The sequence below is a fragment of the Pantherophis guttatus genome, chromosome 1 (assembly GCF_059756535.1).
Source record: "Pantherophis guttatus breed Tessera chromosome 1, ASM5975653v1, whole genome shotgun sequence".
NCBI classification, from domain to species: domain Eukaryota; kingdom Metazoa; phylum Chordata; class Lepidosauria; order Squamata; family Colubridae; genus Pantherophis; species Pantherophis guttatus.
In genome coordinates, this window is record NC_142063.1 from 212,299,806 (window position 1) to 212,319,749 (window position 19,944).

The window sequence follows — 19,944 nt, forward strand, 5'->3', positions numbered from 1 at the left end:
GTCATTCTATACTGAATGGAATGGAAGACGCTTTACAGTAGATTGAAAGCAGCAAAATGGATGGACTCATTTACAATGGTAATGGCACCAGGCATCACTATAGGTGATGACCTAATAGGTAAGGTTGAAGATAGATCATCTTGGAGAAAATTATTCATGAAGTCATTAAGAGTCAACACTGACTTGATGGTACATAATCAGATTAAGGTTGATCCTCACCAATTAATCAACTGTTTATACAAGGAGCAGTTCAATCCTTTTGTAGGCAAGAACTGTATCTTATTGATTTATTGATGGCAGTGACCTAGGGCTGCAGTGGAGAATAAGCTGAAATTACATCACTGGAAAGAGTGAATTATTTGGCTGCTTTATACAAATCAGCAGCACAATCGTGGGATGTTTTTGGAGGCCATAAAAATGAGGCTTAAGCAAGATTACATATTCCCCAGAGTTGCCCTTCCTGCTTTAATTATTCTATCAGTGTTGCCAACTAAAGTTGGTAGCCTTGTTTTAGTCACACAAATAACTAATAAAATATGTACCTACCCACTCCTGCACTATTGAAAATACTTGGCAGAACAAGCATGATGTGATTGGGCCAATATTTTTTATATATTGCCATTTCATACTCTTTGACAACCAAAACATGCAAATGGTTGGCTCCATCCATTGCATGATAAAGATTAAAAAGTCCATGTTCATGGCGTCCTGTCGTAGGAGTAAAAGTAGGGCTCTTTATGTAGTCCTGGCTCTGTAAAAATTAGGAATTTGTATGATATAATACAATATAATCAAACATAATATTTACAAAAGCCTATAAATAGCACAGGAAGATGACTAGAAAGAAGAGGAGGAAAAGGAAAAAGTACCACTGCTATTCTACTCGAAGACAAAGAACCATGTGAAACTGTAAAGGAAGAAAGAGACAGGGCCCCATACTTCCACCAATCTCTATCAAGCTAAATGTCTACGATGTCTAAAGTTTACAGTGAAACCATTAGAAATGTTTTAGGTAAGGGAGAAAAAGCCTGGTTCAATTAATTATTCAGTTAAAAAGTGGTAATTGCAACTAATTCTCCTTTGTGAGAATGAGAACTGAAACAAAAGAAGATAATTAAAACTACCTACTGAATTGTATTTGCTACTAGTCACTATAAAACAAACATACAAGATATAAGACAAACATACAAGATATGGGGATGGGAACCCATAAGTGAACATACAAGCATCTTTGTTAATTCGGCATTAAAACAATGAATAACCACACAATTATCTTCACATTCATATCTTAGCCAATTAACTACAGACACAGATAGAAGCTGTCCCCTAGCTTTCTGGCAATAACAGTAAACTCTGCAAGTTGTTCTAAGAGCAACAATAATTTTAATTAATAATAATGTTTCCGAAAGACCTTTCCATTGCTGAATAGAATTGAGCTCCTTCTATAATTGGCCTGTATTTGACAAATGTGTGTGTATACATACTGTATACACACACAGAGAGACACATATATGAATATATATATACATACACACACATATACACATGCACACACATACATACATACACAAATATAGACAGACAGACAGACAGACAGACACACACACACACACACACACACACTGTTTTATAGTTCGACTATAAAAGTGTATAATGGTAAATTTAAGGGTGGGAAAGGACTCAGCGACAGAGCACATGCTTTTCAGGTTGAGGGCATAGGCTCTCCAGATACAGGAAAAGCAGAAAAAATCTGCCTAAAACCTTGGAGAGCCACAGGCAATCAACAGTACTGAGTTCAATAAACCAAGAGTGCATCTTGGTAAAACGTAGGTCAGCTGTGTGTTTCTATGTTTAACCTAAACAAAATCAGATCTGATTTCTCTGTCAAAGTATATAAATTCATTCTGTTTGATAAAAGAGAATTTGCTGTAAGAATTATTTGAAATGAAAAGTGAGCTTCAAAGACATTTTAATGGATGCAATGTAGGGTTCTTGCACTATTTAAGAGAAACCCAGAGTGTATGTCTTTCCAAACATGGTGAAAAATGTGGAAATGCCATTTTAAATCTCTGTTTAACTCTGTTTCCTTACTGGATAGCTTGGGGGCTATCTTCTGTAATATGGAAATCAATCAATCCATCTATACTATCACCTGGAAGCAGAGTCCAATGGTTGAAATCCTAATCCTCTAGAACAAGAGTTTTGCAAATTGCTCTTTATCTACCTGATCTGTGACAAGAGGCAATCTCATACTTTCCAGCTGCCTTCCTGGATGGCTAAAGACAAAATGGTGCTCCTTCGATTTAGGGATAATGAAGTGTAGCTGAATTTCTTCTCCAAGCATTGAATAGGAAAAGGCAAAAGCATGCAAGGTGGATTCATAAAGCTGTGAAAAGAAAAGGATACAAATGTAATGTATCACATTTGCTCTTTTTCACAGCTCTGACATTGATACACACTGTTCACTATTAAAACGGTGGCAAAAAAGCAAACCACATCTTAATACAGTAAACAGGTTGCATTAATTAATAGATTTTTATGTTCCAACCCCCACAATCTTTAATAGATACAGACAAGATACGCTTAATTAAAGTGGTGATATTTAAGATATAAAATGGAGTATCGACAAACTTCAGCTAGTGTCATAGTAGATACATTAAATCTGCTGCATTTTAAAATTTATGCAATGAGTTGAGCAATGAGCTCTTTAAAAAAAACTAGCTACCGGTATATATATATAGGGATTTATTTAGAAATACTTTCTGTTTCATGAGTCCAGTTGATGGCAGGACCAAGTTGGTAGATACAGTATTTTAAAAAGTTAGGGAGGGCTGAACTGAATTAGTAATTTAAGATGATACCAGCAGGAAATCTGATGTTTCACTCTAGACTTACATTGTAAAGTTGAAAAAAACTTCAATTTCCATATTACTGCTAAGTAATTTGGTTTAGTGAGGCTGACGCCTACATTTTTGGCAAAGTGGATATAATATTGTATCCTAAAAAAAGGACATGGACCAGCCTATTCAATATAATGTTGCATAGGACCATGCTTTGTCCTTTCCCAGTTTTTTAATCTGATAAATACTTCAATCATTTCTGCTGTCCTTGAAATGTAATGAATTTTCTATTACAGATTCTATAAATCTTACCTGATACCTGGGATTAAAACCCATATATTGATGACACTGTTCACAATGATGGTAAGTGTTGTAAGCAGCATATTTGGATAATCTCATCCGAGTTGTCTGACGGCGCATGTAGAGATCCTCTGGTTTTCTCTTTATTGATCTATCTGCACAAATGCATTTTGACTGTATCAGCTAAAAGACGTGTCCACATCTACCAAGTAGATGGGTAGATGAGTACATCTTTACATCATTACATGAGTACATCATTAGCCCCTGAAAAATATACTAGCTTACAACCAAAACAAGGATTTTCCTTATGGGAGTAGAGGGATTCTGTCAAAATATTGCCTTCTGTTAATGCTATTACTAAGCCCTTTTTAGAATATAGTTCTGAATAGTTATCCAACCTGGTATTTTTCAGGGGTGTTCAAAATATTATTTCAACATGTCCAAATACTGGATACATTTGCCAAGACTGAGCTAAAATAATGCAGTTTTATTTAGATGGGTGTCAGGTTCAGCTAATACTTGCTAGTTGCAAGTAATTATGGATGGTTTAGTAGTTCAGTAGTAACTATGAACAAAAATTTCAGGCTATTTTTCTTCTTTCTTGGTCCCAGTCTTTCACACACAGCATCTATTACAATGCTCAAAGTACAATTGAGTACAATGCTCAAAGTCAGATTGGGAAAGGAACTATCAAGAGATGAATTATGTCAATAAAGCTAACCATGATTTAATCCAGAATACAAATAACTGTATTTGTATATACCCAAATTTCTTCCCAAGACTGGAATCTAAAACAAGGTTCTGAGCAACAATTTCTCCTGCAATTCTTTATTCTATAAAAATTGTAACAAAATAAGTTGTTCAAATAAAGGAAACAGGTATTCTGACCGTCACTCTTTGTCTTCTGCACTGTTGAACAAATGAGACTTGCATCTTCATATTTTGGATCGTGGATTGTATAATCAAAAGGCATCTGTTTAAATGTTTCTAAATCAGGCCACAGGTCTCCTGGCTGATGATAATATTGTTCTGAATTTTCTTTCAGATCTGTGGTATTATCAACGAAAAGGAAATCCAAAAATATAAACACAGACAGGTGGTAAGCTAGATTTCAGAAGAAATTCATGCTATGCAACTAATGTACCTCTTTTTCACGTTTAATGAATGTGGGCATTTATGATGAATTATTCAATGTAGAAGGAAGAATGGGACCAACCCCCCTTTTTGCATGAACAACTCCAAGCAAAAGAATATTCCCACAGGTAATATTTTATTGAGCTATTTCCAACTCTACCATTTAATCAGAAAAGAAGGCAAAGGGAAACCAATAGTTATTAAAGATGGAAAAACAAAATATGGTAAATTTGAAAAACTTAGAAAAAATAAAAAGAGGGGTTTGTAAAATACTGAAAAAAAAGAACATAAGGCTTAAGAATATGAGAAAAAGAAAATCAAATAATATTAAATATTGTTTCCCAAAGAATAAATATGGGAGACATACCAACATTGATCTCCTCTTCATCATAAACATCCACTTCTGTCAGCCGAATCAACATTCGAGATAAAATGCTAAGAAACTGCAGATAAGCACCAGTCTTTCCTATCTGGAAACACATATATCAGAATAGTAAACAATGTTTGATTCAAATAGTGTATTTTATAATCCACCAATAAAAATGATGACTGCCACTTAATCTGAAGTGAATCTGAAACCTCTCTAATTGAGAGTTATAATTTGGAAACATGAGAAGAAGCATATACTTAGTTTCTGTTTTTCATAGCTCGCATATTACTGCACTCAGAATATTAACCTGCAAATATCTAAGGCAGGGTTGAAGGAGAATTATTTCAATTATTTACATGTCCAGGGGCTGAAGGAGAAAAATTATTTCAAAGGACTGCAGAGATTGGAGTGCATTTTAAGGCCATCTTGAGAGCCTTTGAGTTGAAGTTGGAGCTATATGTTAAATTTGTGACTAATGATGCTAATCATATTATAGGGTTATGACCACAATTGAGCCCAAAATTTTGCTCATAAGTCATCATATCACTGAACTCGATTTTATGACAATCATTAAGTAGGTCAGAGTGCTCATTACATGAATCACAGGATTGTAAGTCCGAATCCATCTTATCCAGTGGGTATGTTTTGCTGGAAAATGATGAAAACCATCTCAAAACACAGTCACATAACCATGAAATGCAGCAATTTGTCATCAGTGAGAGCCAGCAACTGAAATGCAATCACTTGACCATGGGGATGGTGCATAATTTTGAGGACAGATCATAAAGTAACTTTTTTGAAGTCATAATCATCATTCAGAAGGTCATTAAACAACCAGTACTGTACTAAGTCAAGAACTATTTGGTAGTTTTGTCCTACAAGGCAATTGTTTTCTTAAAATGAGAAGGTGATGGAAATGATCAATAGAAGATATTAGAAGTAATTACTTCGGTCCTGTTACATACCTGGGGTGGCCCATTCAGTAACAGTCTCCTCGGATGAAAAGTGTCCATCCTCCCTTCATTTCTATTGTTGTAGTCCATGTGGATTGGCTTGGGAATTGTCCACTGGCGATAATAGAGGGACTGCTCTGTGGAGGTCATCATTTTATTCATGAGAGGGCGAAAAGAGCTTGCCCACATTACTGAATGGTAAGGCAGGAGGGAGGAGGATTTGGGAAGACCTGTGCTGTCTGCAGAGGTCACAATATCATACATCAGTTTGGGAAGGTAAACGATGGGAGGTTGCTGGGATGTTTTGGTCATGGAACACTGAGAGCCCTGCAGAGGCAAGGAACTATGGGTGGGGAGAGAAGAAGCCAAGGAAGATGAGAAAGGAGAGGGTGACGACGAAGAGATGGAAGCCTGAGCAGCTTTCATGGTCTGTTTAGGCTCTTTCTCCACTTTGGGTCTTGGCTTTTCAGTGCTGTTCACACTCTCTTCATTACTGATGTTTAACATCTGCTGAGGTGACTTTTTTCCTACCTCCCCTGTAGATGCGTCACTGCAAAACGGCACGCCTGTGAATAAAATCTATAGTTTAGTAATGAAACAGTGATGGTTAGTGGCAGCTCCATACTCTCATATTACTCCCTTCCCCACACACATATAAGAACATCACCATAAATCATTCCTGGGGTACAATAAATTAGGTAGAAATAGACAAGCAAGGCCGAGACCTTGACATTGGCACTGTTAAATGGGGGTGGAATCGTGATGTCTTGGTGAGAGATGAGCTGGAATTTAAATGGATCATTTGATTGAAATATGTCTAAATTTCAGTTTATCATATTGCCAAAAGCATCCTAAAATCTTGACTGAATGTGCAGTGATGAATAACAGTTTTTCATGTAAGCAGAAAAAAGGAGTTGCCTCAGCACAAATTCAATATGCAAATCTAGTTCTACAATACACAAACTCTCACCATGAAATATATATACAGTAGAATCTCTGGTCACGAATGCTTCTGACCACGACCAAATCGGGTTCTGACCAAAAAATTCACATTTTTTTTTTCACAGCCAATTTCCCCTTCTGTGCCTTTTTTTTTTTTTTTTTTTGGTAAGTGCCAAATTTCCAAAATTAGGTTCGGGTCACGACCAAATTGGTTTGCGACCAAAGTTATAGAAAAATTATGGTCATGACCAGAGGTTCTACTATATACATAAAAGGGTCATGGTTTAGTTTAAACTCCTTCTGAAGTCCTTGAGGAACAAAGATTAAGAGTCACCTCCAGATCTTTCTTATAAGAAAGAGTATTTGTATATTAGGATAATTAATCTGTGTGCCATCACTTGTGAAATGTGATACAAATGTTTATTTTCCCCATGAGTGCATGGGCTGGGAAATTGAGGAAGTATTCTGACCGAATTTGTATTCCTTTCCACTTTCCAAATGATGAATAGGTGTTTGTCTCTGTGTTGTTCATTTTAATTCTACAAAAGGTGATTATACTTATTATGGCAATGAATACTACTGCAACACATTTAAAAATAAGTCAAAATTTAAATTCCTTCATGATATATAATTATCAGACAAGAATTCTATTTATATACTGTAGTAGATTGAAATGCTGCTATGTAATAAGATGTTAAAAATTTATATGGTTTATGGTAATTTAAGTTATTACATTTTCTCGCTTCTAACAGCATGTAATATTTTCTAACAATAACTGACTGGTAGTAGGTAAAGAAGGGAAGTCTGGGATAAAAAGATAATCTAATTCAGCATAAGATTTTTGCCTAGGTTCATGCTTAGATCTCCATGCCCAAATATCTTTCTACATTACAAATGATTAATTCCAACAAACTGAATTATAGAAACTCTTAACAGCACTGGTTGAAAGTATTTTCCTATCAGAAATTGTAAAACCATACCTAATTCTATAAAGATAGGTTTTAAAAGTTTACATGGACTTTTTGTTCTTTTTTTCCTAAGAACAACAGCAGCATGGATTAAACCATGGGCTAAAATGCTAGAGCAATGTTTGACAACCCAAGAACTTTTGAGATATGTAGACTTCATTTCCCAGAATTCTTCAGCTCCTCATTCCTCTCAATACTCTTCCAGTTCCCCACATCCTTCTTCCTAATGTTGCTGTCACTTGGCACCACTACATCTATCACCACTGCTGTCTGCTACCATGGTTGATTGGCTAGTACCTGTCTGAATCTGGAAGTCCCACAGGAAATTCCCCACAGTTGGCTGGGGAATTCTGGGATTTGAAGTCTACTCATCATAAAGTTGCTGAGGCTGAGGAACACTGCTATGGAAGACAAGGGAGATATAAAGGATAAATAAAATAACATTCCAACATTCAAAGAAAACAAAGAAACGCTGAACTGGGAAGTCTTACTTGATGCTTTTGAAGAGACAGAAGAATCGGCAGAATCACGAGAGCCAGATCTCTCCCTATTCACAGGGCTTCTTCTTTCGGAAGCTGAGCCTGCTCCATAATTGAAGGGAAATCTTATTTAATATTTTTATAGGCATCATATGATCTAACTTAAAATACAGAGGAGGTGAAGAAATAGACTCTTACATTGATATCAGTGTTCCTCTCAGCAATTCGTACAAAAATACATAATAAAATGATAGGTATTATATTTTTGTCGTTCTGATCAAGGGGATAAGCCATAAACCATTTATTTCCATATATACATATGTATGTATACACTTATATACATTTATACATATACTGTACATATACACAAACACAAAATTCATAGGATAAAGCAAATATTACCTGAGAAACTGTCTCACCCCAATGGGATTGGCTTGCCCCACCCATACCAGCAAAAGGGACATTGTGCATACTCCGTTAGTCGAGGAATTCTAGTTGGTGGGTTCCTGGAGAAAGGCCTTTTGTGCCATAGCTCCCACCCTCTGGAACATTGTGCCCCTTGAAATCTGCACACACACCCTTTTGTCCTTCCATAACAGCTTCAAAACCAATGGGCCAGAGGCCCCAGTGGGGGTGTTCTATATTGGAAGGGACTAGTGCAGGAGTGCTATTCAGCAGGTTGTGACAGGTTCTGGAGAACTGGTAGCGGAAATTTTGAGTAGTTTGGAGAACCGGCAAATACCTCCTCTGGCTGGCCCAAGAGTGGGGAGGAAATGGGGATTTTGCAGTATCCTTCCCCTGCCATGCCCACCAAGCCACACCACACCACGCCAACCAAGCCACGCCCACAGAACCGGTAGTGAAAAAATTTGAATTCCATCACTGGGCTAGTGGAAGAAGATCCAACACCTCCACCCCATAATATTCTGGTTTTTTACTTGTTTTTGCTTGTATTTTATTCCAATTTTATTTTAAATTGTTTTTATCAGATTTTAGTAGTAATTTGTGTCTGGAACTCTGCACTTTGATATGGCCCAAGGGCTAATCAATAAAGTAAACTGAGAAACGTGTTTTTTTTCCCCATTTATTTAATATTTCATCTTCTAATATTTGTACCTCTGGTTATATGTTTGCAAGCCTCCCAGAGTCACTTGTTAGTGAGATGTTGGCAGCATATAAATTTAATAAATAAATAATGAACCTCAACCCCTGTATTCCTGAATTGATTCCTTCCCCCAAAAAGGACCTGCTTGTCTTTCTCTTTGGGTTACCGACTTCTTCACACACTCCATCCCATGACACCATGAAGTTCTAATATGAAGCAGAACGGTTCCATTGCTTTAATTTGGAACAGTGCCCATCACAGATTGTAATGCTTCCTGACCAAAGAAAAGGGGGGAAGAGGAGAAGAAGGTATGTGCATTTAATATGTCATAAAGGGGAAATCTGGGTGAGGAGACCAGATTTGTGGCAAGGGGAGGTGTTGGAAACATGTATTTATTTAGGTCCCATTCTTCCTCCCAAATTCAGGAGTATATTCAACTATAAAAAATGTTTAAAAGAAAACAATGACCGAAATTTATCAATATTACACTGATTTGAAGGAACTTCTGCCCTTGTCTGCTCTTGATCCTACTCAAGATAGGATTAATCCTACAGGAAGCAGGATTACCAATTAAAATGGATTGTATTCAATACATTGGAAGGCCATGGGTGGGGAAAGCTGGTTTAATGCTGTGGTCCAAAGGATGTTCCTTTACCTTCTGTTACTATTTCTTCATCCTCATTATCAGTACTGCTCAGTTTTTCTGGGTCACTCTCCAAGACATCATTTGTGGTTCCTCCTTTCTCTACTGTACTTTCAGAATTGACAAAATAGGCTGCCAAGCCAAGCTCTTGTTCCAAAGCTGTTCTCACCAGGCATGAGGAGTTTATCAACCGTAGATCACAGTATCTCAAGGATCTTGGATAGGGAGATAGGAAACAAATGAACAAATTAAAGATGCCAGTAATATTAAGTAAAAAAAAATTCCATTCACCACCCTACTCCTACCCTTTCTATTTTTGGCCTACAACATACATTAATGGAGAATTGCATTTCAAATAACTGCATTTCAACTACTTTGTGGGTGTTGCAATTCTGGGACTTAAAGTCCACACATCTCAAAGTTGCTAAGGTTGTGAAAAGTTAGTTATGCATTGCTTTTCCTTGATATTTGGCATACAAGTGGGGCTTAATTTGTGCCAACATTCAGCCTGAGATATATTATCAAGACCGATCTCAAATGTGAAAGTTATCAAACCGGTAGGTATTCCTGACCCAATCTTTAGTGCAACTCTTTTGCTGGTAGATAATAATAGGAAATTCTCATATTTGTTTCTAGATAATATCAGGTTCCAGAAAGAAAGGTACTGTTCCCAACATATTTTTTCCTAATAGGGATGTGCAAATATTTGGCCCAAAACAGGAAAGATGGTTCAGATTCAGCATGAGGCTACTTGCTGCACCCGTTAGAGACTGCATAGAGCAAGCACACATACATCAGATCCAAAGCACCAACCTAGTTCAGATCCCTATTTTCTAGCTATTTAACGTTTGCCAAGGGTTGAGGTACATCCTTCCTTCCAATGATCCTTCAGAGGGCTCCTGGTGATTTTTGATGCCATCAAGTACGATATTTTGTTGAATTATTTGACTGAACAGAGGCACTGTGCTTCAGTCCTTCTGCTCAGGGGTGAAATCCAGCAGGTTCTGACAGGTTCTGGAGAACCGGTAGCAGAAATTTTGAGCAGTTTGGAGAACTGGCAAATACCACCTCTGGCTGGCCTCAGAGTGGGGTGGAAATGGAGATTTTGCAATATCCTTCCCCCACGAGTGGGGAGGGAATGGAGATTTTGCAGTATCCTTCCCCTGCCATGCCCACCAAGCCACGCCCACCAAGCCACACCATACCATGCCCACCAAGCCATGCCCACAGAACCGGTAGTAAAAAAATTTGGATTTCACCACTGCTTCTGCTCCTATGGGTACAGTGAGCTATTTTGTGCCAGTGAGCATGGTGAACACAACTGACAAAGCAAGTAAGGTTTTGGGTCTTGACTTCCCAAGAATTAAATATAAAACATTGCAATGGTTTAGTGACGTTCTAAAATTTATACCCAGCCCTTAGAATACAAGCACACAAATTGTTGAAAAGGGACTGTAAGATGCAGTAATTTTCATATTACTATTGCAAAAATGAGAAAAGATTGTAAATACAAGCTTCTAGGCTTTATTTTATGGTTGGGTTGTTTTTGGGGGTGGGGGGATGGTTGTTTTTAATAACACTCATTACCTTGGCAGGGATTCTCCTTGAGGATCCATTCCACTGAAAATCAAAATGCAAGGTAGACCCTCCAGTTCCAAATATGTCTGGGGTTTCCAATCAGCATCTTCAATTTTCTGCCAGTTCTGTCAGTCATATTTAAGGCAATTAATTAGAATATATCCAGCCAATCAAGGAGGGGGGGGAGTTAAGTGTTGGGCCAGTCACTCCCTCTCAGCCCAACCTATCTCATACTGTTATTGTTGTGGGGAAAATAGGAGGAGGAGGAGTTATATTTGCTGCCTTAAGTTGGGTATAAGTATAAAAATAAAAAAGGTGGGATATAAGTAAGTAAATAAGTAAATAAATAAATGTTAGCATACTTTACGCAGTGATTGTGTACATGCACACACGTACATCTATAACAAGGCCACAAACATACAGGTAGTCCTCCACTGAGCCCTAAATTTATGTTGCTAAGTGAGAAATTTGTCAAGTGAGTTTTGCCCAGGGGTGAAATGCTACCAGTTCAGGCTGGTTCTCCCGGACCGGTAGTAAAAAATGCTTTAAAAAAGTAAAAAAAAATAGGTTCCGATGATCAGGTGTGACAATCACCTGTGTTGCGCGATAGTTGGAAACTTTTTCTTCCTTTTTTAAAGCATTTTTTTACTACCAGTTCGGGCGAATAAGTAGTAAAAAAAATCTTTAAAAAGTAAAAAAAAAAAAAAGTTGGCCACACCCACCCAGTCACATGATACCGCCACCAAGCCACGCCCACCAAGCCACACCTACAGAACTGGTAGGGAAAATTTTTGGATTTCACCACTGGTTTTGCCCCATTTGACAGACCCAGATTGGATCCTGTAAATATTCTTTGTTCCTACAGACTGCATTAACCAGATGTCAGCCGCCCAGGCTACGGCAGCCGAGATTTCATCACAAAGTACCTTGAGTTGTTCCACAAAGTGCTTCCCTACATTGATTCCGGAGTTGGGATTCCCCAGGATGATTTCAAAACGGCCTTCCAAAGCAAGCCTTTCCCTCACGTGGTTGAGGCGTTCATAAGCCACCGTAGCCAACGGCATGCAAGGGATCCTTAAGACTACCATCAGCCCATGTCCACTGGGACACTGCTGGGAAGAGTTGATGAGGTTCTGTGTGATCTCTAAAGTTTCCACAGTGGTGTAATTTTTCATCTGAGATAAGCCGCAGACTGCCATCATGGCTGCGGAGTAGTGCTGGACAAGAACAAATGTCCTTATCACTGCACTATGCAGCCGAGGAAACCTGAAAGGACACAAAAAGCAAGATGATCTTATGAGGATACTTTAGATACCTAAATCCTGGGTTTGCCAATGCCTTCTTCCAAGATATTTTTCAATTCCCAGTCTAGAGAAACAAATGACTATACCAGTCACCCAGCTGGCTAAGAGAGAACTAGGTCTCCTCAGGTCCTTAATACTACAGCAAACTGGCTCTCTTAAGTCCAACAAAAAATACAGTAAAACATGTGAAACATGATTGATTAGTGTGTGTGTGTGTGTGAGAGAGAGAGAGAGAGAGAGGGAGAGGGAGAGAATAAGAATTGTCAATATATACAGATATTCAAAATTGCTCAGAATGGCCAGGAATAACAGGCATTTGAAATGGCATTCTGTGTTTACAGAATGCCATTTCAAATGTATATCAACACACACACACACACACACACACACACTACAAAACATATAATTCAGGGTTCATCTATGTTTTTAGCCAAATTATGGAAATCTTTCTTTACATAGATTTCTTTTTTAAAAAACACACACAAAATCTTCAGGTACCACTCCTTCCTCAAAAGTCAAATTACTTCTCCCACCATCTATGGATGTTGCTGAATTCTGTCAACTTCCGTGGGAAACAAAGATCTGACTCCAATGGAGGATGGAATTTTTCTGCAGTTATCATCATGATCCAGAGAGAAAATAACAGTTTTTGTGTATTTGAGGAGGGCTTCAGGTATATGGAAATATGTAAGTCTAAAAGAATATTATTCTTTAAAAAAAAAAAAAAAGCCAATAATAAAAACCCAATCTTCAGTTTGCAGGAACACTGCAGTTCCAAATTCTGCTCAATGCTAAACATTATTCAACTGCATTCACTCTACCTTTTCCCCAAAGCCATGACCATTGCTTCAAAAGAGCTGTCATAACGAAGCAGTGGAAGACTGTGTCCAGAAAGGGTGGACTCAATGAATTCATGCAATCCATAGTACTTCTTGTTTTCATGATATAAGTCCATGCCCTAGAATAAATGAGTTGGATTACAGTATTGAGTCATTTATGATCATTACTATCATAACTATTCAAGTATTCAGTTAATTGTTCAATAGCTTTAGAAACAAATGACCACATGAACACAAATGTATTTGTGCATGCAGAAACACAAGTGTCGCCCCTCCCCCCCCAGTTCAAATGGGGACACTTTGTTCTTCCTGTCAACAGATGGAGGTCATTAGGGCTGTACAGTCTCTTGAAAGAGGTTTTTTGAAAATCACAGGAAGGTGCATAGAGTAGCTCTTTTCAAAGTTAAAGCACCCACTTCTTTTTCTAAGCTCACCCAGCTGCTTCAAAATTGCCATCTCTGCATACATGGGTGGGATTCTACCGGTTCAGACCAGTTTGGGCGAACCAGTAGCTTCGACGATCAGCTGGAAGCGAACCGGTTCGCTCTGATGGTCAGCTGGGCCTGCCCACCCGCCCTCATGCTTTACTTGCTTTTATGTTTGCAGCTGATTAGCGCGGCAGAGGGATTGCCATGTTTCAGTTGTTTTAATTCCCTAGCACTAACGCAGAAGGTGATTTTTTTGTTGAACTGCGCATACACATGCAGCGAAGCGCGCAATCACCGAACACGTTGTTAAACCGGAAGGATCCCACCACTGTCTGCATATATACAGACTCTACAACAACTCTGCTTTCCACTTTTTCCATCTGGTGCAAAGTATATCTTCAGAAGACTTTGCACAATCTAGTATTCTTAGATAGCTTTCAAAAACTTTTTAAGTTTGACCTTCACTATTTACTTCTTTGGTAGGAAGAAAAGTCAAGAGAAAAAGAATCGAGATCAAAGGATCTCTCAAGTAAATGTGTACCGCTTCCATGTACCCTGAAACCATGTGGGGCTCATCTTCTTTAGGTTTTCCCAAAGTTGCAACTGAATTGTAAATGCTAACGTAATAAATGGAAAATTGCATTAGTATGTATTAGTAGTGCCGTATTACTGGTGTTCAATGAAATAAATTAATTGAATTTTATCAAATGCATAGACTATGTCTTTACCCCATCCATTTCACTTCTCCTGAAATAAAGGCACCAATAAACAACGGAATGGTAAGGTGTGGATTTTTGCCTGAAAATATGGTTGTTTGTTAGGTTTCTGCACAAGTATATGAAACAGAAATTGGCAAATCATGTTGTTACAAATAAAGAATGCCTCCTCAAGGTCTTAAAGCAGCCACAGCCTCTGGAAGGCTCAATGTGGTCCCTTCAAGAGCTTTCCCGAATGGTTTGCATATGGATATGTATGCATAGACAACCTTGTCACTGTGACTACTGGCAAACGGAAGCTTGCATACATGTGCAATGTGCAGTGACAACCTGGAAAATTTTTTGAAGCAGAACCTTTTGCCTCAACAGTTGGGGTTTGCTCACATCCACCCACTTTGAGCAGATTTATTCTAGCACAGCCGTATTGCGTACCCCGCATGCAAACAAGTAAGCAAAATCGGATAGGAGAATCTAAGAATGGATGAACCAAGAAGAAAATACGTTTTGTTAAACTGTCATGCGATCATTGTCATGTCATACATACTAAATGTAAAAAAAAAAAAAGAAGCTTATGTTGATCCTAAAAGTTATTTTCTTACATTGTTGTATAGCGAAGGCCAGTGAATTTCATTATAAGGACTAATGCGGGTGTATTGGGTCTGCAATGCATAAGGAAAGGAAGTCACATGAAGAGTGACGATGTTGGGAGCTTCCTTCACCTCTCTACAATTCAGCAGTCTGTCCACGAGTCCCACAGCTGGATCTGAGTGAGGGTACAGGTTATGAACTGCACTGTAAAAGAGAGAATGTGTGCAGTCAAGGGTTGACATTCTATGTGTTAAGTACAAAGTAAATATAAACACTGTATGAACAGGGAGTAAAATAGATGCATGTCCATCTGTTATTTACACATTTAAATATGATATATATGACATATTTATATATGAGATATATCTATTTATGAGATTGTAAATAGTGATCACATGATCCCAGGATGCTGCAACTGTTGAAAATACATACAGATTGCCAAGTGCCTGAATTTTGATCAAGTGACCATGGGAACGCTGTGATGGTTGTAAGTGCGAGGACCAGAGGTGAGTTTCATCAGGTTCATCAGAGAACCGGTAGCGGAAATTTTGAGTAGTTCAGAGAACCGGTAAATACCACCTCTGACTGGCCCCACCCCCATCTATTCTGTGCCTCCCAAGTCCCAGCTGATCAGGAGGAAATGGGGATTTTGCAGTAACCTTCCCCTGGAGTGGGGACGGAATGGAAATTTTGCCATATCCTTCCCCTGCCATGCCCACCAAGCCATTCCCAGCAAGCCATGCCATGCCACGCCCAGCAAGCCACACCCACAGAACTAGGAGTAAAAAAAATTGAAACCCATCACTGGCGAGGACTGATTGTAAGTCACTTTTTTCAGGGCCTTTGTAACTTTAAACGATCACCAAATGAATATGAGTTGAGGATTACCTGTAGTCGAATGCCAACTGCATCCAAAAAGCTATCAAATTGTACAAGAGATGATAGCTCTATTCTCTAGCAATTGATTCTTAAACCTGCTGCCTCTCTTAAGGCCATTATGCAGGTAGGAAGGCTTGGCTACCTCCTTATTTTTTAAAATATTATTTACCCATATGCTTCTACCCAGCTGCTTCTAGCTGAGCTAATACAAACAGTGCAGAAGGAGTGTTTATTGATATATTTAAGAAGCTTGCATAGCATAGCAGTTCTCTACTGCTCAGCCACAACAGCACTGTCGTTCACTAAGAAGTGCAAGTTTTCTTACCTTACAAGGTCCCGGTGAGCATGGTCATGGATGAGTACAAACAGAGTGTGCGGATTCTGCATAGAGTTCTGCAAAAAAGCTTTAAACTTTAACTGGGCATCGGCATCAAGCTTTACAACATATTGTTCCACCCGCTCTTTTGTCAGATGTTCCTTCTCCAAGCCAAGCTCCAATAAAACACCTAAAGAAAGATACTGGGTGTCAGCTAACTGAAATGAATTTGCGTTGCGGTTCTTTTCTATCTATTGACACCAATCAGCACCTGAATGCCAGAGGTGGAAGAGGGTTTGCTGATATGTCACTTCTGAAGGAGGCACACATATCAGGAAATCTATTTTCTCAAAGGAACCCAGGTCAAGGTTTTGGGTGCTGGAATCTGCAATGGAGCAAACATGAGAGAGCAATTTCTGGGCCACAGTGAGCTGGAAAGGGCGGATCTGATGCCTCTCAAGGTTATAACCTAGTGAGAAAAAAGCAGAAAGATGGTGAGAAAAAAAACGTAATTCTTTATTTACTTAGATTCCAAAAATTGTGAGGAGAACATTCAATGACAAGACTCTAGGGAAAAAGAGCAGAAAGGATACAAATATATGAAAAAGATATCTCTGTTTGTCACATACACACCACACATACTTGTACACACAGCTGCTCCTGTTACATCCAGGGTTGCCGGTTTATTTGCAGAAGCAGAAAGAGATGATGATATGTGGGTTCTATTTTCTTGATAATATTTATCCAACAAAACATCGAGGTCACCATCTAACAAAATAAAAATGATCTTACTCTTTTGTGTTAAAGCTATGAGGATCCGTAATAGAGCTTTGGGAATAGTAAAGTTGCATTAAAGCTGTGGGATATTCAGGAATATTCCAACTCTTGAGGAAGAAAGATGCTATAGTTTACAATTACAAAATGGTGCTTCTGGGTATAATATTTGAAATTCAGATACCAGTATTTATCTTAGGATGTTGTATGAAGAAAATCATTTTATTTTTAATTTTATGCTTTCAAATTGGTTCCAACAATTGTAGGAAGGGAGGGAGGGAGGGAGGGAGGGAGGGAAGGAAGGAAGGAAGGAAGGGAGGGAGGGAGGGAGGGAGGGAGGGAGGGAGGAATTTTAAAAGAAAATACACCCATTTAAGACAGACATTTCATCTGACAGACAACTTGGCATTTAATATAAAGGGCTATTTGGCATTTAATCTAATGCCCTGTAAATGGCAATTAAAAATAAAGTGCTTTCAGATTTTACTATCGAAATACTACTATTTACTGTCGAATATTATCTGACAGTAAGCAGAATATTAATGTGAACTGGGGGGGGGGGAACCTCCACCAAAGAACTGAAGATGAATCTGCATAGGCCATTTCCCACTGCTGGCCTTAAACTTGCAATTCTTGGCAAGTTTAAACTTGTATGTGCCACAATCCAGTGCTATACTTTGTCTTGGCCAGTGTCCCCTGCAACCAGCTAATGGGAAACGTGAAAAAATGCCAGCCAATTAGTGCCCCAGATCTACTTTTGTTCTTTCTTAACACACTTGCTTTTTACCATGAAAAAAAAAAACCCACCTCCAAACACACTGTAAAGGTCCTATGGCCTACCTGGGCAGAGAGAACTGAAAAATGCTCCAAGAACTTCTCCTTTCCCAGTAACTAGCTCATAGCTAACTTCTTTCTGATATTCTGCTGGAGTGAGCATGCTTTCAGAGAGTATTCTTGCTTGATATTTCCCTAAAAGATGAAGAGAAATCTCTGAATCACAATTCCATTAAATCAAAGTCAGGATTATTTTTCTCAGATCCAAGAGCGTGAAATATCCTTCTGCAATCAGAAAACCTCCAGATCAGTGGTGAAATCCAAATTTTTTTTACTACCGGTTCTGTGGGCGTGGCTTGGTGGGCATGGCATGGGAAGGATATTGCAAAATCCCCATTCCCACCCCACTCTGGGGACAGCCAGAAGTGGTTGCCGGTTCTCCGAACTGCTCAAAATTTCCGCTACCGGTTCTCCAGAACCTGTCAGAACCTGCTGGATTTCACACCTGCTCTAGATCTGAGAATAAGCTCCATATTATCATATGTAAGAATCAAAATTGTCATCAAAAGCAGTGGAGGGATACTAGTTTGGGGAATAAAAAAACTAATGAAATTTGAAAAAATGCAGATGATAGATAGATTGGATATGGTTGATATCGGAATGGAAACCAGAAATATGAAAGTTCCAAGAAAGAAAGGCAGATTATATTGCAGATAATAATCTAGCTCTTTTTCTCAATAACTTTTGACTCAGCAGTATTTATGCTAGTCAAGGCCCAAGAATATTCAAAGCAAAAAAGAATCTTTAGATCTGCAGTTTAATTTTGGAACAGTACATTTACAAAAATATTTTACTTCATGGTGTTACTCAGTTTGCTCCGTTCCTGAACCAATTTTTATGCTTCTAAAAATGAGCCTAGGATCTAATTTGTTTGGTGAATATTAAAAAAATGCCATTTATTTAGTCCTTAACAATTTATTGTTAAGTTTAAATCAAGGGTGAAATCCAGCAGGTTCTGACAGGTTCTGGAGAACCGGTCGCAGAAATTTTGAATAGTTCGGAGAACCAGCAAATACCACCTCTGGCTGGCCCCAGAGTGGGGTGGGAATGGAGATTTTGCAATATCCTTCCCCTGGAGTGGGGTGGGAATGAAGATTTTGCAGTATCCTTCCCCTGCCACGCCCATCAAGCCATGCCCACCAAGCCTCACCATGCCCACCACAGAACTGGTAGTAAAAAAAATTGGATTTCACCACTGGTTTAAATAACTTGCTTTTGCCCTAATTATATAATAATCACCTAACCATATAATTAAAAACCTCCACCCCAGAATATTCTGGTTTTAACTTATTTAATTTCTGTATTTAATATTTAATGTTTTAATGTTTGAACCTTTTCATGAGGTTTTAAGCCACCCAGAGTCGCTTGACGGTGAGATGGGTGGCATATTTATTTAATAAATAAATAAATGCAACTAGATGGAGCAATATTAGTATGCAGCATCTGGCAAGAATGATTCATTTACACATTTATTATATTTACAGTGTTCTTTGGAAAAATCATGTTTTTAAAAAATCTATAAAATACTAAAAATAATGTCATGAAAGCCAAACATATTCAAATCACCAAGCAGTAAATCATCTAAGCACCAATACCCTCTCATAAAAAGGGGTGGGGGGGATAAGCTAAGATAGGGGGAACTCTGATGCAAGCCCTGTCCATTTTCTGTGTATATTGTGACACTGCATATGCATCTAATGATAAGAGACACAGCTTGAACCACAACGCTGTACAACATCATTTGTGGAAAGTAGCAAGAGCCTCCAGATGCAGCTATAGGAGAACGTGGGGCAATTGTAAGAGATAAACAGGATATTCTTGCAGGATTGCGTTTATCTAAAATAGAAAAAAATTGATATTGTGTATAGATCGGCCTGTGTCTCCATAACCAATGTAATAAGGATGGAATCCCTCCACAACTACTGTTCAAAGGTCATAGCTATTTTTATCGAGA

General features: G+C 38.4%; 1 protein-coding gene across 5 annotated transcripts in view; it reads right to left on the bottom strand.

Annotated features, from left to right (window-relative positions):
- GREB1 (growth regulating estrogen receptor binding 1) overlaps window positions 1–19,944 on the bottom strand; it is a 98,617-nt gene that overhangs the window by 9,363 nt on the left and 69,310 nt on the right. For 3 of the 5 annotated variants that reach the window (XM_034432112.3, XM_034432115.3, XM_034432113.3), the window contains 16 exons: window positions 17,997–18,125; window positions 17,016–17,150; window positions 16,654–16,851; window positions 16,392–16,572; window positions 15,199–15,391; window positions 13,438–13,574; window positions 12,239–12,578; window positions 11,322–11,437; window positions 9,747–9,949; window positions 7,999–8,088; window positions 5,610–6,163; window positions 4,642–4,744; window positions 4,029–4,187; window positions 3,153–3,295; window positions 2,225–2,386; window positions 547–751 (listed from right to left, as the gene is read on the bottom strand). In XM_034432112.3, coding sequence (XP_034288003.2) covers window positions 547–751; window positions 2,225–2,386; window positions 3,153–3,295; window positions 4,029–4,187; window positions 4,642–4,744; window positions 5,610–6,163; window positions 7,999–8,088; window positions 9,747–9,949; window positions 11,322–11,437; window positions 12,239–12,578; window positions 13,438–13,574; window positions 15,199–15,391; window positions 16,392–16,572; window positions 16,654–16,851; window positions 17,016–17,150; window positions 17,997–18,125 — 3,048 coding nt within the window. The remainder of the gene's footprint in view (window positions 1–546; window positions 752–2,224; window positions 2,387–3,152; window positions 3,296–4,028; window positions 4,188–4,641; window positions 4,745–5,609; window positions 6,164–7,998; window positions 8,089–9,746; window positions 9,950–11,321; window positions 11,438–12,238; window positions 12,579–13,437; window positions 13,575–15,198; window positions 15,392–16,391; window positions 16,573–16,653; window positions 16,852–17,015; window positions 17,151–17,996; window positions 18,126–19,944) is intronic. The other 2 variants (XM_034432114.3, XM_087882374.1) reach the window with 1 other exon arrangement.